This window comes from Myxocyprinus asiaticus, chromosome 39 (assembly GCF_019703515.2).
Source record: "Myxocyprinus asiaticus isolate MX2 ecotype Aquarium Trade chromosome 39, UBuf_Myxa_2, whole genome shotgun sequence".
Taxonomy (NCBI): domain Eukaryota; kingdom Metazoa; phylum Chordata; class Actinopteri; order Cypriniformes; family Catostomidae; genus Myxocyprinus; species Myxocyprinus asiaticus.
In genome coordinates this window covers 11561885-11584763 of record NC_059382.1, presented here as the reverse complement: position 1 = coordinate 11584763, position 22879 = coordinate 11561885, and the positions used below count along the sequence as shown (strand labels likewise).

Genomic DNA, 22879 nt, shown 5'->3' with positions numbered 1-22879 from the left:
TCGTTAGCATTAGTTAATGCATTGTTATCATGAACTAACAATGAACAATATATTTTTGCAGCATTTATTAATCTTTGTTACTGTTATAGTTTACAAAATACAGTTATTCTTAGTTGTTAGTTCATAGTGCATTAACTAATGTTAACAAATATGACTTTTGAATTTAAAAATGAGTTAGTATATGTTGAAATTAACAAAGATTAATCAATGCTATAAAGTATTCTTCATTGTTAGTTCATGTTAACTAATGTTGTTAACCATTGTTAATAAATGCAACTGTATTGCAAAGTATTACCATAAAATCTGCTTGAAATACAATCATACAACCGTTAGAAATGATTGTACCCTTTTGCTGGAAAGACCTGTTGGTCTAGCTGTATGTGTCTGCTAACCATGCGAATCGACTTGGGTTCAATTCCCCATTGAGCATCTGTATTCTTTAATTGGTAGTAAAAGCATTCTTTACTTTTGAGGTTCTGTGCAAGACTGTGTAGTATGTTTATGACTCCCCATGACACTGCCAAAAGATGATCTTTCAGAACAGTGCAATTTTTCTTTTGTGGATAGTCAGTTAAAATGCCAAATTGACCAATGGGTGAGAATAAATGATACCCTATGAATGCCAAACTGTTAAACATAATTTTACATGTTTAACAACTGTCAAACATAATTCTGCAATTCTACAACATAGTTTTGGGGTTGCTCAAAATCCCTAAACCGAGACAAAAATTTCTGACACAAGCTCCTTATAGAACTTTCAAGCTACAAACTTGGTACAGACCTCAACACTGTTCTGGAATAGTGAGCTGTGACTTTTATAACTGATCGGACTTACAGTGTTCACACAGCGGATGATCAAATATCAGAAAAATCCATAGACTTAGGTTGATGGAATGTTCAAACGGACCAACAGAATGCTCGTTAATTAAAACTCCAACTGTCAAAAAAATCTATTGAAAACAAACCTACAAAAGGCATTAATCTGCTTCATTAGTTTAAATCAGATTCTCTGTCTATCTGACCATTTATCTGACTATCTATGTGACGTTCTGTCTGACTATTTATTTAGATAGCTAGTTGCCGGTTCATCTTACTGAAATGTCTGTGTAACCATCAAAGTTAAAACAAGTTAAATCTTTTAGACAAGTCTTTGTCAAGCTAAAGTTTGTGTTGACAGATTTTACCTATCTAGTTAACACTGTTGTGTACTGGGAACTGAAAGCATTTCTTTACTATCTGGTCCAAATCATGTATTAAAAAAAACAAAACAAAGAAAACCCGCCAAAATTATTTATTTATTTTGTCAAGAAATTCCTACATAGAAAACTAATTTCAAGCATTTAAGCATAAACCTTTGGTTAAAATGTGTATCATGAGAAACATACATTAGGTGCGTGTGTGTGTGCGTGTGTGTGTGCGTGTGTGTGTGCGTGTGCGTGTGCGTGTGCGTGTGCGTGTGTGTGTGCGTTTGTGTGTGCGCGCGCGCGCGCGTACTTTTGTCTAATAGTGTAACTCCTAAATAGTTCTTTAAGTGTAAACCGTTTCTGGAAAGCTTTTTAAAGCATGAATTAGCTGATATGATTCATACGACTTACAAGCAGAAAGGTCAGATTTCAATATCATTGCATTCAAGCCAAACTCTTTATTTCCATAAATTACATATGTCCAGCTGTGCAAGCCGAGACCACCACACAGTGGCATTTAAATGGGTGTCAGCTGTTACAGTGTAATTTAGCCTGAGATGACCATCACTGAGTGATTGATCTCCTGTTTGCATCCTCAGGAGTGGTTTCTTGGCAAGCCACTACATGATGAAGAGTCCACCATCATCCATCATTATGTCTTCTCTGAAAACCCCACATCCTTCAAGTACCCAGACTTCTCTGCTGGATGGGCGCTCAGCATACCTCTTGTCAACAGGTTAGAATGAATCACTCAGCTGCTCGAAGGTTAAGATATTCCAATATATGCTTTATATGCTTTTATTACTTTTCTATATTTACTTTAGCTTTTTTTTTTTTTTTTTTTTTTTTTGTTACTTTGATATGCTTTTACAGATTATTGTCCCAGTAAATAAAATTGATTAAAACTATTATAACTGTATTTGTATTATTCCTACAGTTTCTGAAAGGTTATTTAAAAATATTTTATTTTAAGTCTGCTCGCATCACATTTTACTGACATTGGCTATCTAAAATATTTTTACGTACAATTTTATATTCAACTAGAAAAATGTCTACTTGATTTGATCCATCAGGAGTTATTTGGATTTTTAAAAGTTAGTGTTACATACCTGAATAGAGCCAAGTTGTTGGAGGCGAGGAGGAGAATAAAAGGAATTTTTGGTGTCCTTTTAGAGGCAAGCAAGTTATTAAATATTGATGGAAAAATTAGGCAGACAAACTTGTTTTTATAATTGGATTAACATGCACCAATGAATCTGCACAAATTAAATTCATAAGGTAAAACATCAATTAATATGCTGTTGTAGTGCTTTCAATACATCACTGGGTGAATAAATTCTACAAATCACTCCTTTTTGTTTTTATTAGCATTTTCCATACTGCCCCAACATTTTTGGGATTTGGGTTGTACTTTTTAGTCAGAAGCAGAGTAACATTTTAAGTTTTTGTAATCCGATTACAGTTTCTGACTTTTAATTAAGTGAATTACTTTTAAGTACATTACTTGGGTTACACATACAGTATTTAAAAATATATATATTATTATTAATGTTAAACATTTAAAACATGATCCATGTCAATATGTACATCTCATTGACAGCTAAAGGGTTCACAGCTCTAACTAGTCATTGTATTACAAGTGTATGACTTGCGTGTAACAATGAACAAAGAGGAAATACAGACATTATTTTGACTATGTTTAGCAAAAAAAAAAAAACAGTTATCTGTGAAACGTTTTAGAAAGTAACTTAAAAATAAAGAATTTAATAGTGTGATTACTTTTTGATGAATTAATCAGTAAAGTAATACCATAATAATTTAAGGGAAGTAATTAGTCATTTGTAGTGGACTACTTTCTTTGAGTAACTTACTCATCCAACCTGCTCTCATAGAATGAATGTTACTCAATATACATTTTTGCAAACTGACTTGTACGTGCCACTCTCTACATTTCGCTGCAGTTTCCACTAGAGGTGCTACAACAGCTGTGTAGTTTAATCATTGTCACACAAATCACGAGTATAATTGCTGATTTAGATTTTATAAAAACATATTTTTCCACTCTATTTCTCACCCCCTGCCATGTTATGATATCAAAACACTTTTACTTAACACATGATTTGAAAAACAATACATTTTAACACTTGTATGACAGACCCACCTACATATACACACTTTTTCCTGTGTCAGTAGCTTGCTTGGTAGCTCACCCGATAGAGTGTTGGGCTTTGAGCTCCACGGCCGCAGTTTGAATCCAGCCAAAGACTCACGGAAGTGGAAGTGGCAAAGAAGCGACATAAAATGACATGGTTGCTTCAGTAAAAATCTTGTCTGATTACAACCTCATATTGCTCGATTTTGGTGCCCCCCACTGGACATTTCACCTTAAAACTGCAGCCAAACGTGTATTTAAGTGCATAATTTCAGTTTTGCAAAAACGTTGCAAGCTCACGTAAATTTCATGAGACCAGGCCGTACTCAACACTGTTACCATGGTACGAAATGATTAAAATTTTCATGGTGTATTTTTCTGTCATTGAACTTGATTGTTTTTCAAACTTTTGTCTGATTAGAAATCTCATGTTTTATTTTTTATTTTAGTTCATCAATTTTACTGCTCTTTCACCCTTTAGGTTGGCAAGCAAAATTGAACAAGAGCCTTTAAAGTCGGACTTCACTATAGATCTAAAACATGAGGTGAGAATTTTCGTCTCCCACAATCGTGTATCCAGTCAGCTCCAGTGATGGGTTGCTTGGTCATTATTTTAATTTTAATAAAGGGGTTGATTTGCTTTTTTCATATTGTACTATGTACTTGTACTATGTCATTCCTGTGGAAAGCTTTACCAAACTTGTTCAATCTTTTTCTCTTCCCTAGTCTCTTTTGCTGTCTCTCTGTTACACACACTCTTTCTTTCCATACAGTTATTCTCAAAAAAAGATTCACAAGTCCATAGTCTCTGAAAACCATCACATTCACTGTACCTTTTGCAGTATTATTCATATGTTTGTTTTTATTCTCACTCACAGTTCTCATTACTTTTGTCAATTTCCACAGAGCTCCCTGCAGAGCTTTAGACAGACAGTCTGATAACTTATTAGGATGCACCTTGAGAATTACATTGTCCCTTTTAGGGACCTAATTTTATACATAGAAATAAGAACATTTCTTACCTTGCTTTTGAAGAATTTTTCATGTTCCTTTCTTCGAACATCATCTACAATAAATGTATATTTAGGTGCGATATTTAAAGAATTTATAATTAAATACCACAACCTGATATTTTGGACAAGGATTTGTATCTACTTTTCTTGTTTGTTTGTTTTTTGTTTTGTTTTTTCACATGTTAGGCCTGAAGCTGTGCTGGAGAACTATTTTTAAAGTAATAATTCACCCAAAAATGAAAATGCTCTCATCAGTTAATCACCCTCATGCCATCCCAGATGTGCATGAATTTCTGTCTTCTGCAGAATAAAAACAAAGATTTGAAGAATATTATCTCAGCTCTGTTGGTTAGTAAAAAAGGACTTAAATATTGATCTATTTCTCACCCACACCTATCATATGGCTTTATGTCCTTTTTGGACCTTCAAAGTTCTGGTCATCATTCACTTGCTTATATGGACCTTCAGAGCTGAGATATTCTCTGAGCTGAGGTGTTCTACTACAGAAGACAGAAAGTCATGCACATCTGGGATGGCATGAGGGTGAGTAAATGATGAGAGAATTTTCATTTTTGGGTGAACTATTCCTTTAAGTGTACTTGCTCAAAAGCACTGGGGATTGTTTTGCTTACAGGTGGCTCTGTATATCTGGGAGGATGGAAAGGGGCCTCGACTGACGGCGGTTCCAGAACTTTGCACATTGCCTGAGCACTCTCCTGGGGCCCAACACTGTGCAACCACTGTCAACAGCCGCTCACCACAGTGTGTAGGTAACCTCGACACATAGCAAGGGCACTTAAACCTTTCACACAGTATGCCAGTATGTGAAGATGGCTGTGGGGAGAAAGTGCAAACCTTGGGCTATGATTTGATGTGAGACAGGCTTTCAAGGGGCTCAGGGAAACATGATCAATGGGATTTGTGCTGGGAATAGGAGATTTTCTGTACCATGATTTGCACTTTACTGAAAGAAAATTAGGATATTACAGCTTTATTTTTAAAAGGATAGTTCATCCAAAAATTATCATACTCTCATTTACTCACCTTTATACCATCTCAAACTCATATGAAGTGAAGTGTCATTTGATTTTCTGTCTTCAGCAAAATATATTTTGAAGGATGGATGAGGTGTTTTTGTCCATACAATGGAAGTCAATGGAGTTCAAAACTTTCATGCTCCAAAAAGCACATAAAGCCTGTATAAAAGTAATCCATATGACAAAAGTGGCTTAATCCATGTCTTCAGAAGCGATACGATCACTTTGTGGGTGTCAAGATATATAGTGAATAAGGACTTAAATTTAGGTCTTTTTCACACCCAGTCTCCTTGGCATGTTCATTAGAGAAGCTTATGGAATATATGAATGAATGAAGACCTCTGTTTGTGTGATGTGCAGCAAGAGAAGACAAAATCATCTCACACGCATTATCATGTCATTAAAGGGATAGTTCACCCAAAAATGTAAATTCTCTTAACATTTACTTACCCTCATTCCATCCCAAATGTGTATGACTTTCATTCTGTGATCTGAAGTGATCTATTTCTCACCCACATCTATCACATCACTTCAGAAGACATTGATTTAACCACTGGAGTCGTATGGATTACTTTTATGCTGATTTATGTGATTTTTGGAGTTTCAACATTTTGGCACACATTCATTTGAACCACTTGAATCACTTGTATGGACCAAAAGAGCTGAGAAATTATTCTAAAAATCTTCATTTGAGTTCAGCAGATGAAAGAAGTCATACACATCTGGGATGGCATGAGGGTGAGTAAATGATGAGAGAATTTTCATTTTTGGGTGAACTATTCCTTTAACTACTAGTTGTTCAGTGCAGTTCCGTACATACTATGTGGAATTAACGAAAATGTCCCTACCTGTAGTTAATTCGGTTGTAGAATGCGGTTGTCGCTCCTGTATTTTTCGAACATGATTAAGCACTAAAAGGTGAACTGACCACCGAATTTAGCTGCAGTATGTGGACTTATTGATGTATAATTATACAGGGATTGATGATCTGGTGATCGTGTGCAGCGTCAAGTGTGCCTTTATGTCCTTTTTGGATCTTGAAATATTTGAACCCCATTGACTTGCATTGTATGAATAAAAACACACATACAGCCTTCAAAATATCTTTGTTTATATTTTACTGAAGAAAGTCTGGGACGAAGAGGAGGGTGGGGCCGGGCTGGGCCGTGAGGACACACGGCCGGCCCTGAATCGGGCTAATCAGCCGGGAGGGGGATAAAGACGAGCCGGAGGCGGCAGTTCGAGTGAGAGAGAGACGCACGCAGCCGCTCTGCATGTGTGTCTGTGTTCGTTTATGTTTTATGTTGTTTTAAGTTTATTTGAGACAGCATGAGGGTGAGTAAATGGTGAGAAAATTATTTTTAAGTGAATAAGTAAATGAAACCCTTAGAGCTGAAGTATGTAATTTTTTTTTTTTATTGGTAAAGGTGCTATTTTTTATTTATTTTATTTTTGTGCTGGCAGACTTCGCAAACTTAGACTGGCATCTAGCGGCAAGGATTCAACATCACACAAAAGCAAATGTTTTCAGTTATCAGTGCCATTGTACAGTCAGCCATGATTAGTTTAATCAGTGGCTGAAATTCGTCTAACAGCCTTGTTGGCTTGCCGTAGTTTTAAAGCCTTTGAAAAATCAATTGCATTAATTAGTACATGAGTATGATGAAGAGCATCTGGGTTTGAGCCTGGAAAAATATTCTAAATAAAGTTACAAATCCATTTGTTCTAAACCATATTCCTTGTCATGATCCTGGTCTTTTATCCTGTTTCAGTCTCGGCTGCCATTTGTTCCTGTAGATATGATATGCTTCAAACTTCTCACAAATGACTCTGAATATGTGAAGGATGTTTAAATGCATCAGGATCAACTGCAATAGAGTAACTTTAAGAGCACTGCTAAAGGGAGAGAATGTAGAGCAGCGTAAAGAGCCTGTTTCCATTATGGACCATTAAAATGTCACTGATTTGTATGACACTTTAAGGTTTCCTTTTGAAATATTGCATTACAGAATTCATAAACAGTTCAGGACTCTGAATTAAGTGAACCAAAGAGTCTAATTTGAAAACCTTTTATACCCCTAGTGAAGTATTTTACCTCCTTATCTTTAATCACTTTCAGACACATTTCCTTTCACAGATGCAAATGTTCTTGTCAATTCACACCTCATGATGGGATGGAAATGTTCCTTTTTATAAGGCACAATTTTTTTGGGACAGTGTTAAAATCTGTCGGGGAGACCAGGATCACAATTTTTTTTTTCACTCCAGTAAAAATTTCTCACGGTGCATTATTTTTAAAATCACTTTTTTGTAAAGACATCTTAAAGTATACCAAAAAATAAATATCCATCTTTATTGCCCAAAAATGTAATGTCAAACCATGGTAAGCTGTTGCAATAGAAAGATGCTGTTTATTCAGACTGATTTGAGAAGAATACCTTTCTTAAAATATGAAATACTATCTTAAGCCATTCAAAGCTATTGTATTATATAAACATATCTGTATTTAATTTGTACTACAGTCTGTTTATTATATTTTAAAGGAATATTCTGTGTTAAAGTTAAGCTCAATCGACAGCATTTGTGGTATAATGAAGATTATTTGCATCTTGTGCAAGAGTGCCAAATTTTTAAAATAATTTCAGTGGTTAAAAAGCTTTATCTTGAGCTTTTTTAGCCCAAGGATGCATTCATTGTATTCGACCCCTGATAGTTATAGTAGCTGTATATAATCCTTGTGACATCCTCCTTATGTGACAAGTAGCCCCATTCTTCCAGATTTTATGAAATTCAGGAGGTGGTTTAAAAACATGCCTCAGTTTGATGCATTAAACTGCAGAATACAGTAACACACAGTATAAAGGGAAGAAAAAGTAGTGTGAAAGAATCCCAACCATGTCAAACCTTGTAGAAAGAAATACATTTTCAGTGGGCTTACCAAGCCAACTCAAGGATTAAAGAAAGATTAAACCTACATAACCATGTCTTTTTTCAGCACACTAACACCAGGCATCTCAACTACTGGCGATTCTAAAGGGGCAAAAGCTTTATCAGTTCATTGCCATCGGGGGCAGCTCTCACCTGCCCTAACGTTTCATCTCTTGTCCCCCTGGAATACAAATGCCTGGAATCTCCCTGTGTTTAATATTCACACTCTGTCTGCACCGCATTAACATTCTCTCCCTTGAGCAGTGCTAAGCTCTCTTACCTCAGAGTTGAGGTTATCTGGTCTTCCCATGCTCTCCTCAGATCCACATCTAAAACTTGAACCAGAAATACATACAGACGCACACTGACATGGAAAAGAAGTTGGATTGCTCTGTTTGATGAAAGAGCAAAACTCACTAGATTGATTTGGAAGGACACGTTTCCAGTGGACAAGTAATCTTTTTTTTTTTAGTGTTCGTGATAAGCGCTGCTTTAACTTTTAATAGGTTAGTTCACCCAAAAATTACAGTTCTGTCATCATATACTCACCCTTATGTTGTTTTAACCCCATATAACTTACTTTCTTTTGTGGAATACAAAAGGATATATTAGATAGTATAACAGCCTCGGTCACCATGAAAAGTGAGGCTGTTAGTCCATAACATTTGGCAAACATCCATTTTATGAATATTTCCTTCAAACAATTGCTCTTCCATACGGAGCCCCTTTTTCTGAAATAGTTTTGCGTGCCCTCTCAATAGTTTTGCATTCCCTCACAATAAATGTACCATGGTTTTACTACAGTAACCATATTTTAACCTTGATATTCGCAGGAAAACCACGGTAATAATACAGGAAAATACTTAAAGATTACTTTGACTTTTTTCAAATTTAAGTCCTGGAAAACCCTTGAAGATAGCCATTTTTATCAAGAGGTGCTTAAAAAGTTCTTGAATTTATAGAAAATCGTAAAATACGTTGATTAAATCATTTAATAAATGAAATTTATTTTTCTTATTTTTGGAAAAACACGACGACAGACCACTAGACCGCTGCTGAAGCAGGCAGCGCATAGACGCCGCTGTCACGTGTCACCTGTTACTTTTGGCAGCGCTGTTCAGAATGGGCCAATCACAATCAATTGTTACTGGAGGATTTAAAAAAAAAATTTATAGATACTGATGTGGCATATTTAACAAGTATAAATCATTGCAACTATCAGTTTTTATTAAAAATGACTCTCCAGAGTGAAATGTAAAACGTTCTGAGGTTTGAATGCAGATCAATGGAGGATTCAGTTTTGTGAGCCGTCTAGCACCCCCTTCTGTAAAGAAAGCTTTGTGTCTCACAAAATAGGTTATTTCTGACATCATTTGGGTCAATATCAAAATATGTTGACAAACATGTCCCTTGACTTTTTACTCATGAAAAAGTTTTCAAATAGCGCAAAAAAAAAAGTAGCATTCTGTAATCTAACCTTTAATGATATGAAATGGCTTGACTCTGTTTTGCAAATTGTTTTCAAAAATATTTTTGAAATTGTCAATTGCCTGAAAAAAGTCCTTATCCCCTTCATCTGGTACACCACTTTTATGACATTTAAAATTATTTATGTGTTTATTTTTTTACTTATTTTTAATAAAAGCATTAGTGCAAGGGGGAACGTGGACTAAAAATAAAAATTATTATTAATAATTTAAATAATTTAAAAGAAAAGTTTGTCCCTTAATTTCATGGCATTGGTGTTATCAGTGATACATTTTTTATTTTTTATTTAAAAAAAAAAAATTTTAAATACAAAAAGTTGTGGAAAATAATTAAGGTCAAAGTTCAGAGACTGCTTAAATATGCATATAGTGATTTTTCCCAGCATGTTAAAGTTATTAATTTACATTTTAACTAATATTTTCACACAAAAATATCTGGTGTTGTACCCCATTGAACCCTCAAAATGTGGCGTTGTAACCCATTTAACCCTCGTTAGTGTTAACTTGCTTCATTCGTGAAAGAAAATTAAATAATAAAAGAAAAAGCCAAGTTGTCCTTTATGAATAAAAATAAAGTGTCAACATGTTATAAAATGTTTACCCTCAGCGTTTATAGGCAAAATTTTGCAATTTTGGTAAGATCTTCACATAAATCTGTTGTGTGACTTTGAAAAAAAAATTTTTTTTGCATTGAGTAATGTTTGATCACTGTCAGATATTTGTTTCATTATAGAACTGAGTAGACATTTGTTTAAAACTTCTCTTTATCTCTAGGGCCAACCCGTTAAGAGTGACAACATTTTCGTAGCGGTGAAAACTTGTAAGAAGTTCCATTCCGACAGAGGTTAGTGCTACATTCTTGAAAATCAGTGCTTCTAACACATAAGTTATTGCCACCTTCAAAAGAGTCTGTCTGTTCTTCACAAGAGCACTTTGCAATGCCATGAACCATGCTAAAAGTTGCACGTGGTGCCATGAAATCTAACTATCCTCTTTTCACATTACTGATTAAGTCCAATGCACCCTTAACTTTAACAGTTAATGAGCGTCTCGCTTAGTTTAACCTCTGAAGCTGTTCTGCCTTGAGAGTCTTTTGGCTAAGTTCCCTTATAGGCATTTCTCCAGTTTTCTCTACTACTAGGGCCCTTCATGGCAGTCACTAAACACCAGGCATCAATCCAATGTAATGAGACAGGAAAAGTGTTGTAGTTTAAATTCAGAGAGCCATCTGGGAGGGCAAAAAAAAACAAAAAAACTGCTGCCAAAACAGCTAACATGTCAGTTGCATCTAATTGCACCAATTATCATAATTATCAATCGCAAGTCACTTTGAAGAGTTTTAAGGATGGTATAAGGGAGAACATTATACAGTTGTGCTCAAAAGTTTGCTTACCCTGGCAGAAATTGTGAAATGTCTTTTATTTAAGGATAGTGATCATATGAAGCCATTTATTATCACATAGTTGTTTGGCTCCTTTTTAAATCATAATGATAACAGAAATCACCCAAATGGCCCTGATCAAAAGTTTACATACCCTTGAATGTTTGGCCTTGTTACAGATACACAAGGTGACACACACAGGTTTAAATGGCAATTAAAGGTTAATTTCCCACACCTGTGGCTTTTTAAATTGCAGTTAGTGTCTGTGTATAAATAGTCAATGAGTTTGTTAGCTCTCACGTGGATGCACTGAGCAGGCTAGATACTGAGCCATGGGGAGCAGAATAGAACGGTCAGAAGACCTGCGTAACAAGGTAATGGAACTTTATAAAGATGGAAAAGGATATAAAAAGATATCCAAAGCCTTGAAAATGCCAGTCGGTACTGTTCAATCACTTATTAAGAAGTGGAATATTCGGGGATCTCTTGATACTAAGCCAAGGTCAGGTAGACCAAGAAAGATTTCAGCCACAACTGCCAGAAGAATTGTTTGGGATACAAAGAAAAACCCACAGGTAACCTCAGGAGAAATACAGGCTGCTCTGGAAAAAGACGGTGTGGTTGTTTCAAGCAGCACAATACAACGATACTTGAACAAAAATTAGCTGTATGGTCGAGTTGCCAGAAAGAAGCCTTTACTGTGCCAATGCCACAAAAAAGCCCGGTTACAATATGCCCGACAACACCTTGACGCATCTCACAGCTTCTGGCACACTGTAATTTGGAGTGACGAGACCAAAATAGAGCTTTATGGTCACAACCATAAGTGCTATGTTTGGAGAGGGGTCAACGAGACCTATAGTGAAAAGAATACCATCCCCACTGTGAAGCATGGAGGTGGCTCACTGATGTTTTGGGGGTGTGTGAGCTCTAAAGGCACGGGGAATCTTGTGAAAATTGATGGCAAGATGAATGAAGCATGTTATCAGAAAATACTGGCAGACAATTTGCATTCTTCTGCACGAAAGCTGTGCATGGGACGCTCTTGGACTTTCCAGCACGACAATGACCCTAAGCACAAGGCCAACTTGACCCTTCAGTGGTTACAGCAGAAAAAGGTTCTGGAGTGGCCATCACAGTCTCCTGACCTTAATATCATCGAGCCACTCTGGGGAGATCTCAAACGTGTGATTCATGCAAGACCAAAGACTTTGCATGACCTGGAGGCATTTTGCCAAGACAAATGGGCAGCTATATCACCTGCAAGAATTTGGGGCCTCATAGACAACTATTACAAAAGACTGCACACTGTCATTGATAATAAAGGGGGCAATACACAGTATTAAGAACTAAGGGTATGCAGACTTTTGAACAGGGGTCATTTCATTTTTTTCTTTGTTGCCATGTTTTGTTTTATGATTGTGCCATTCTGTTATAACCTTCAGTTGAATATGAATCCCATAAGAAATAAAAGAAATGTGTTTTGCCTGCTTACTCATGTTTTCTTTAAAAATGGTACATATGTTACCAATTCTCCAAGGTTATGCAAACTTTTGAGCACAGCTGTATTTCTCCTGTAATTTTGTTTAGATACAACTAATTGCTACATCCACCAACTTCTGTTCTAAATGTAGGAATTATTATTACTCCAAGGGGATCAGATCAAACTGTCATTACAAATCTGCGGCCAGTGACTAAGCCTTTCTTTCCTGTACAATGTCAAGTGCTCGTGAATGTCTCTAGTTATGTAATCCCATTATTTCTTATTCACACCATTTAAAGGTGTGCAATTTTCTGCCTGAAATAGGCCTAATTTTTTTTTTATCCGAGCTAAATATGCAAAGGCAACTGTAAGACATTTGTAGTTTGATCAAGATGATTTGCAGATTGTATCAATAATGGTATAAAAATGGATTGTGTTTATCTGGATGTTTCATGGGGTGAAATTTTTATTTTAAACACCAACATTAAAAAAAAAATTGATATTAAATGTTCTACAAAGACTTGGATATTAAATATTGATCACTGTCAGCTCTTGTAAATATGAGGATTGTGGAGGTTTGCTTTTATCTTTGGAAAGATTAATTGATTCTATGTTCATCCATGACAGTCCCTGTGGTGAAGAAAACATGGGGTAAACAGGCCACGCTTCTTGAGTACTACAGCGATTACGCCGATCCCTCTATACCAACCATTAATCTGGGAGTGCCCAACACAGAGAGAGGTGCGTGCTCAAAAAAAATATTTTTTTTTATGCTTTTATTCTCATAACTTGATATATTGATAAAGTGAGATCATGGCCTGAAAAAGTTTTTGAACACTGAAGCCACTCTTAAAAATGACAAACCAATGTCAGTTATTTTGAAGAAATATAGCACAAACACACTTTTCAAGCAAAACATTTCACAAAAAGAAGTTATTTTGGTTTAAAATGATACAACAATAGATACATTTGTTCAAAGGTATTTGGACATTAGTGGAACATGTCCATAGTGAATGTGATGAACTACACCTGTGGTTCCTCTGCTAGGACACCTGTGTGAAATTGAGGGGAACTGACTTTATACATCCACTAATAATCAAAAAGTTAGTTGGAGTGACAGGTCAAGCATCATTTGTTTGCCAATACCACTTTGTTATTTTGTTATCTAATGACATGAAATTCATATTTTTCTAAGTATGACTTCATCTAAATACTTTTTGGTGCCGCTGTAAGTTTCTTTCGGTCTGTTGTTGTATTCAATTTGTTAATTTTTGATTTCACAAAAATGGTCCTATATTTCAATCTTATATTGTATTGCTAAGCTGGAAACTGTAGCTTTTCCTAGCGCTACAGCAGCATTGTACTTTGGGAATTGCTACGCCATCGCTTTTCATATCTAAATGAACCGAGTTATACTATTGTCTACTATTGTATCATTATTTGTTTGCATATATTGTTCAAAAGACATATTTAAGCAGCATAAAAATAATCCACATGACTCCAGTCAATCAGTTAATGTCTTCTGAAGCAAATCGATAGGTTGCTGTAAGAAACAAAAAGAAAAAAACGCTTTTTCTCAGCAGTCGACGCATCAGTGACATAAGCGCAATGAAGTCGAAAGCGCGCGCTTTTTACACAACAGAGGAACGAACATTACACAAGAGTTAGTTAATTTCAAACAGCAATCCAGCGCTGGTCGATTTAAAGTTAAAAACGTTTTAATTATCGATTTGTTTCTTACAACAACCTATTGCTTTGCTTAAGAAGACATTAACTGATCGACTGGAGTCATGTGGATTATTTTTATGCTGTTTAAATATGTCTTTTGAACCGTCAAATAGCCAGCAGCCTGATGGCACCTATTTACATGCATTATAAGGACCTACAGAGCTTCAACATTTTTCTAAAAATCTTAATTTGTGTTCTGCTGAAGAAAGACAGTCAAGTGAATAATGCGAGTATTTTAATTTTTGGGTGAACTGTTCCTTTAAGTTTAAGTCAATAGATTACAGACAGTTTGTTTTAAGTGGTTAGGAAAAAAATGTGCCCTCATAAAAAGTAAATAAAAAATAATAATTCCCCTGAAAAGTGAAAACCCAATCCAGTGGCAAATATTGCTCCTTATTAAAAAAACAAAACAAAAAAAAAAACTTACATTTTGACACTGATCAACAACTACTACATTTAGACTGTATAACTTTTCTTCAGGGTTTTCCAACACTGTATGCTGCAGGTTGATGCATTAAAAAGAAAACTCTTATTTGAAGTACCTTCACTGATGGGTCAACCCCTTGTTTGATTGCTTTCTACTTTCTGTTTGATGTTATGAAAAGCTGTTGGCACGTTCTGTTCTTCCTCTTTGTTTATTCATAAGAGTATAAATTTGACATGTTTGTGACTAAGAACCCCACTCTCTGCATTCAGTTAGGTTGCTTTCATATTCTTACCTGATGTCAAATCCAAACAACAAGAGGATTCTTGCTTTTATCATTGTTGGTAGAGTGTAGACTTGCTTACTGCATTTGGATGGCTTAGATTTTGGGTTTAAAGTACTCTTAAAAAATACTCTTGAATCAGATATGGTGTCAATAAAATGTTAATGGCTTCTGAAACTCAAGGATTGTCAGAGGCGTAAATGTCTTCCAGTACTTGCCATTAAATCAGCATGCTTGTCATTGAGAAGCTTTACAATATTTTGTTTCCTGGTGTATTTAAAGGTTTAAGATTAGGGTAAGGGTTTAGGGTTGGGGTGGTTAGGGTAGGTAGTCTAACACTGTGTACTGACCAGACACGACACCGCGACACATGATAAAAGTTATCTTTTCCATGTTAATCAGAGGTTTTGCCCTAACCAGCTGTGACAGCCAACAGGACGTTCTATTGATTGCTTGGTTTTGATTTTTGTGCGTTGCACCGGATAGCTCATCTGCTGTGTAAAGCTTGCATCTCACTAGCAGGTTCAAAGCTAAATACAAATATTCTTACATCTTACCTGCTTCTTTCCTGCTTCTTGTCCATTTATTTGTTTATTTGCAAGTAGTTGTTTATAGGCTGAATAATGGGCAGTCAGATGGTCATTTTCACAAAATAAACACCAACAGAACTCTGCCGCAAACTGGAGGTGGATTTCAGCTGTTCAGCGATTACTTTCTTGTTACATAATTTCATCGCAAATCAATATTTATGCCCCATGTAGTTATTTATTTCATTAGTAGCCATGTAATAAGTGGGATAATGTACTGTCAGCCTGTTGTTATCGCAAAATAAACCCCTTCAGGCTGCCGCAAGACCCCTCCGCTTCACGTTGGGGTCCTGATCACCCTGTCTGGGTTTATTTTGTGACAACAACTGGCTGACTGTACATGATCCCTTATCCCTTAATTATGAATCTGCACTATTTAGGTCAGTAATTGATTCAAATATTCTGCATCAAATAATCTGCATACTACTCTGTCCCATAGAGATCATCATATCAGAGCTAATCTGACTAGATACACCAAAGGCACTTTTCCAACATTGGACAGATCCGTTATCGTTGCGGAACCATATCATTTCGCACTGATCCAGGCTTGTTTGCATAGTTACAGTTCTTTATCCAGAGTATGATTAAAATGAAAATTCCTGAAAAATGTTGTAAATTTCAAACAGTTTGTAATAACATACCAAACCATGATCAAGTGGAAATACTGGAGCTGTTACCGTGCTCCGGCCAGATGGTGGAAAAGAGCTTCAAGAGTCACTTTCTTAAGAAGAAAGTCCTACAAAACATATAACCTAGAAAATGGAAAAAAAAAAAAAAAAAAAAACGTTGTCTTAGCAAGTAAGTAGCATAAGGTCCATCTGCCACCGGACCTTCTTTTCTTTATTTATGGATATAAAGTAAACATGCAATTTCATGCCAAATCGAACCTAACAGCTCTGAATGTAAAATCATTAGTGTAGGCTTAGTAAATTGGATATTGCAAGAATTCAGTTTTTATATATATGTACTGGCTGAATAATGGTATTTTGTTCATTTCTAATGAAAAATTAAAGGGGAAATCCTTTGTACTGTACCTTTTAATATTTCCACTTACTGTATATTTAAGGTATAGTTTGTAATGTTGTTGTACACACAGTATGTCATGAATCTGTTACGTATACAAGGTTTGCCTATACAGTCCTTCTCTTTCATAGGATGCTACATGTATCTCATATATCATGTCACCCCTCAGCTGGTGTCCCTGTAAAGAAGACACAGAATTGCTTTTGATGCTTTCGGTACTGTCCTCAGAGACTCAGCCTTGCAGGAGTGTTTAACTCAGTGATGACATGGTTGAAGCCTATCCGAAAGGCCGCCACTCTACAGGGGCATGTGATATGTGTTATGAAGAGGTTCCTGTTCTCCCTGTGAAGTCTTGTAGCAGCACATCCTGTTCTGCCTTTTTCCCTCATTGTCGCATTCGCTTTTATACCTGCATTCTTCTGTGCGTACTGTGCCTTCGGGGTCTTCTCCTTCTCTTTTATGTTCTTTCTGATAGTAGATCTTCTCTGTTCACTATCTCTATTCAGTATCATTGTGTGATTGTTTGCTAATGAAAAGAGTGTCTCTCAGATACTTGGAGATATCACATCATGTCTGTGGTACTCAGGTCTCAAGTTGAAGGGGGATGCAAGGGGATGCCATCCCCCTTGTTGCTGGAAATACTAAAAAGCATCCCCCTTGTAAAACCACCATCCCCCCACAGATCAATTTTGTCATGTATTACTTAGAACTAATCATGCAAGTACAATTTTTAATATTTAATTTTAATACGTTTGATAAATAACAGAGCGATTAGCTGGTCAGAATTAGATTTCGACATGTGTGAGGTTGCCAGATTTCTTTAGGTGAAATCCTCCAATCAGATTTGGACACTTGTACAGATTGGATATATGCTGCCAGGGTGAAGCTTTAGTCCTGCAATCTGGCAACCTTGAACGCACGAGCTCCCTTTTCACCTTGTGAAAAAAGGTGCTGTTTTTCTGGAAACATTTACATTTATGCATTTGGCAGACGCTTTTATCCAAAGCGACTTACAGTGCCCTTATTACAGGGACAATCCCCCTGGAGCAACCTGGAGTTAAGTGCCTTGCTCAAAGACACAATGGTGGTGGTTGTGGGGATTGAACCAACAACCTTTTGCTTACCAGTTCAGTGCTTTAGTCCACTACACCACCACCACTCCTACACTGGCAGGTATTTTGGAGTTTGCGATGGGTTGATTTGTCCTTTCTAGTGTTCATACGAAACTTATGGCACAAGTTTTTTCAAATGTTTCACGCACTTTCACACATGGTCAAGTAGTAGACTGGAGTAGAAAAAATGTGTCTGCAGTGGGCGAGCAACCTAGACATTTTTTTTTTCAAGATAATATCGTGGATTCTTTTCACAAAATGAATCATAAAATTCATTAATGGAGGGTAACAAGTGCATATTATGGCCATGTGTCCTAAGGGTCAATGAAGTGACACTCATTTTTGTCCTGATCTATTAAATTAAAAATACATTAAAAAAAATGCAATTCACACAAACCATTTTACTTGAATACACCAATTCTATGATGAACATTTATCAATTGCTGAGTTTAAAGTCGCACTGATATTTTTTTAATATAAAGTAAAAAATGTCATGTGATGTTCAGAGACTGTAAGGGGGAAAAAAATCTAATTAAAAGCTGAAATTCATGAAAAAAGATGTTGGCATGACTAGTACAGACTAATCTTTTATTGTTAAAATATGATTCATATTATAAAATGCTTTTGTCCACCAAATCAAAATATTTGGGTGAAACAAACATGTAGGTAGCCATTTATTTGTTTATGTTGACCATAAAAACTATGAAACAAAACAATTTGTACAAATCTACCACTGGTGGTACTTATCAAAAGTGTACATAACAGAGATATAGTGTTCCATTTTCTGGAGTACCATTGTGTTTGCGTTCCAGGTTGTGGATGGACAGAATGCGTTAATTGGCAATTTGTCCTGACATCTGAATGACAGCGTTGAGGTCATTTCATTTTGTGTTAGCCTTTCACTTAATGATTTTAGTTTTAGTTTTTTTTTTTTTTTTTTTTTTTTTAACTGCTGGCTACCACCCCTGGAGTTCGCTAGTTCACTAGTTCGAATCCCAGGGCATGCTGAGTGACTCCAGCCAGGTCTCCTACGCAACCAGATTGGCCCGGTTGCTTTTGACTCCTCGTGGTCGCTATAATGTGGTTCGTTCTCGGTGGGGCGCATGGTGAGTTGACCGTGGATGCCGCGGTGGATGGCGTGAAGCCTCCACACGCGCTATGTCTCCATGGCAACGTGCTCAACAAGCCACGTGATAAGATGCGCAGGTTGGCGGTCTCAGATGCAGAGGCAGCTGGGATTCGTCCTCCGCCACCCGGATTGAGGCGAATCACTACGCGTCCACAAGGAATTAAAAGCGCATTGGGAATTGGGCATTCTCAACAATCGAGGTTACGGTGAGGCACTTACAATCAGGGCTGCAGTTAGAAATTCTTGGGCCGGGTGCAAAACGTATTCAGAGTCACCAGTCAATCCCACCAACGTGTGGTAACCTGACAGCTTTCGCTGTTGCACACTCTCTCCTTATTTATATCCGCTTCTCCCACTGAATGCACTCTAAAACGTTTAGATGGCATTACGCCATCATGGCAACTAAGTTGTAAAATTAGATGCAGCTTCACTAAATGGTTAGTAAGCGATTTTATCACATTAAAATCGTTACATCTTGTGGATATACTTTTAAAATAGTGAGTATTTTAAGAGTGAGTTTACGGATTGGCCCCAATTACTTCCATTGTAAGTTCCTCACCGTAACCTCTATATATTTATTTTATTTCTTTTTTTAAGAATAGGAGGGGCAAGTCAAAACTAAGTTTTGTGGTAATCAGCATTATGGCACAAATGCTGTCAATTTGTATTGAACCTGGAAAATTCCTTGAAATGGTATAAAATACTATGTATTGAAAGCTAAAAAGAAAAGAATGGCAGGACTTCCATTCCTTTATCAAATATCTGATTGGCTTTTTTAACTATGAGGCGGGACAACAGACACCATATTGAATGTGGTGATTTTTTTCCTTTTTTTTCTTCTTTTTTTTTAATAGAAGTGGAACATCTCTTACCCCAATGATTTCTCTGCTTTTATCCACTTAAAGGTCACTGTGGAAAAACATTTGCTATCTTGAGGAGATTTCTAAGCAGTGCTGTGCCAAAGACAGATTGGCTGTTAATTGTGGATGATGATACCCTTATAAGGTAAGAGTCAGGTAAGCTGTCTGTTATATCAATTAACGCATTAATGGATGGGGTAATGTGTTTGGTTTTCCCAGCTTGCCCAGGCTGCAGGCCTTGCTGAGCTGTTATGACTCCAGTGAGGCAGTGTGTCTGGGAGAGCGCTATGGTTATGGACTGGGCCAGGGAGGCTACAGTTACATCACTGGTGGTGGGGGGTGAGTATCTACAAAAAGTGCTTTTTCCATTATTTGTAGTTTTCCCAATATTTAAATGTATGTAAAAGTGTGAGAGGAATATACATGTTGTGCTTGAACAGTGTTTTTTAATGTACTACTGTGCATTGGAGCGGTCATTGATTACTGTAGTAAGTTGTGCTGTGTATTATATAGGATGGTGTTTAGTCGAGAGGCTGTGGTCCAGTTATTGGTCAGCGGCTGTAAGTGCTACAGTAACGACGCCCCCGATGACATGGTTTTAGGCATGTGTCTTAATGCTCTACAAGTCCCTGTTACACACAGTCCACTCTTCCACCAGGTAAACACACTATTGTTTTTAAAGCTATTTATAATTACACTTATTCTAGCTCAAGCTCTACCCCTAAAAGAAAAAATCTTGCCATTTATAATTAAAAATCTCACTTTGCATAAATCAAACTGGGGTGATTCTAAAGCATTAACATGACATTTTAAAAATACAAATTATTGCTTTAGTCCAACTGAAATCAAACATTTAATGTGCATGCAAACTGATTCCGATTGGGCAAACGTTTTTTTTTTTTTTTTTTTTTTTTTGCAATTTTGTCCCCCAAAGTATAACTACGTCAGAAGCACACACACACAAATACATGTGCACAAACTACTTCAGTATGTTTTACTGCCAGCTCACAGTGTTGTCCTGCTGTGATTTGTCCAGTAATCAAAATAGAAAAAAATTGTATGCAGTTCAGCATGCACCCCACCACCTTAACAATTTGTTTTCCTGTCAGTCTTTATTTTTATTTAAAGAGACCATTTTAGAAGTGTTATATAGTTAGCAAATATAGTTCAGCAAATACAGATTTTTCTGTCGCTGCTCTTCCCAAATACCTTAAATAATTTAAAGCCAAGATCTTTACATATGGAAAGTTGTGTGGACAACGTTGTCCAGACAGGTTCATTCTGATTCATTTCTGAAATAAAATGAATTGCTTAGAACATTGTTTTTATGTCGTTTCTAAACTAAGTTTCCTCATTGTCCTGTAAGAGGCAGTCATCCTACAATGTGAATATGTAACATTTTTCTTTGGAATGTATGTCAACAGCATGGTTGAGTCACAAAAGGTCTCAGTTTAATTAATTACAGCATTGATATACAGTATATACTGTAGATACCAAATAAGAGGAAGATATTAGTCATTGTATATTAAAAAATAATCAGATTAGTGTCTTTGTTTATTTTCATACTCTATCTCAGGCCCGTCCAGAAGATTATGCGAAGGAGTTTTTGGTCCACCAGTCCCCAGTTTCCTTCCACAAACACTGGAACATAGACCCAGTTGCAGTCTTTAACAAGTGGTTGAAGGACAAAAACACAGATGGACTACAAAACGGCACTAAAGAGGAATTATAGTGTGTGTGTGTGTGTGTGTGTGTGTGTGTGTGTGTGTGTTCTGGTCTGACACATGGGCAAATGTTACCAACGATCTCCATTCTTGTGTTTTTTTTTTAATATATATATTGTGAATATTGTACAAACATGAATGGTCTGTATGAATGTCTCATTCACTGTGTTTTGCCAAGAGTTGCATGTCTCGGATGGAAGTATGTTTTCTAAAAAAAAATCAAATAAAAAAAATGAATCATGTGTAATTTTAATTTTGAAATGTATGATAAACTTTATCCTATTGCCTTAAATGAGTGGTTGCAGTGTCCTGTTTTCAGTATTAAGAGCAAAATCGACTGCATTTCACAACATAAAAATGTGTTGGGTGGTAATTTTAGGCCCATAAAGCTACAACTGATCTTTAAAAACATAATATCAATTGGTATACTGTAAAGAGCAGAGTTGGTTATAATTAGTTAGAATATTAAAATGATATAGTACACCAAAGCACAAGCCTCAAGAGATTTCTATTTTAGTCTCTGGTCTCTCTGACATTTCTAGATCTAAGTGGTTGTTTCCATGGAAATGAGAGTCTTACTTAGCCTTTATAAAATATTATTCACTAAGATAAAAGTAAAATGAAATTGAAAGGTGAAACATGGAATTTCTTTGCCACTAAGCACCAAAGTGAATTGCAGAAATAACTGGTTCCAAATTGGTTTCCCAAACACTCCTCCTTCCATTGTTTGGAAAAACAAGAAGGTCCAGACCAAATTCACATTGTTGTTTTTTTAAAAACCCTAAGTTATTATGCCTAAACCACTCAAACAGAGCCATATGTTGAAATCGCTAGTGTTTGCACTCTTCGTGGAAGTTATCCGATATTGACTTGTTTTAAACACCATGATACAACAACACAGGATGTTCTAATCATTATCACTACTAAATACAAATTGAGAGCTCAGGAATGTTTGAATTAAAAATAATTATTCATTTTTAAAATGTTTGGTGATAAATAAAACATCACAAGATGAGGCATCTTGTCCCAGCTTGTCTGCTCAACAATTTATCAGAGCTATGCACTCCTCGAAATGAACATACGGAATTTAAATCTGCACCAAATCGATGGCCACTATTCTTGCTGTTTGCTTCAATGTAGGATGCTAACCAGCAAATTTGGGGCTGTGTCTGGGCCCTATAAAATGAGAGAAGAAAACTCCAATGCTCAGTTTAAACACAAAAGATGGTGGGTAGCTGTAAGACTGTTTTCACCTGATCAATTTTAATTGAGGGGAAAGGAAATCGATTTTCAAGGAAATGGAATGTTCTCCGGGGTCGAAGAGGACTTCGATTAAAATTATGT

The 22879-nt window shown here is 36.3% G+C and overlaps 1 protein-coding gene across 1 annotated transcript in view; it reads left to right on the top strand.

Annotated features, from left to right (window-relative positions):
* LOC127429645 (beta-1,3-glucosyltransferase-like) overlaps positions 1–21836 on the top strand; it is a 35970-nt gene extending 14134 nt beyond the window's left edge. The window contains exons 5-13 of the mRNA XM_051678765.1: positions 1784–1920; positions 3818–3881; positions 4984–5115; positions 10576–10645; positions 13293–13406; positions 19857–19956; positions 20031–20150; positions 20325–20469; positions 21388–21836. Of these exons, the coding sequence (XP_051534725.1) occupies positions 1784–1920; positions 3818–3881; positions 4984–5115; positions 10576–10645; positions 13293–13406; positions 19857–19956; positions 20031–20150; positions 20325–20469; positions 21388–21543 (1038 nt within the window). The 3' untranslated portion in view covers positions 21544–21836. The remainder of the gene's footprint in view (positions 1–1783; positions 1921–3817; positions 3882–4983; positions 5116–10575; positions 10646–13292; positions 13407–19856; positions 19957–20030; positions 20151–20324; positions 20470–21387) is intronic.
* The last annotated feature ends 1043 nt before the right edge of the window (positions 21837–22879 follow it).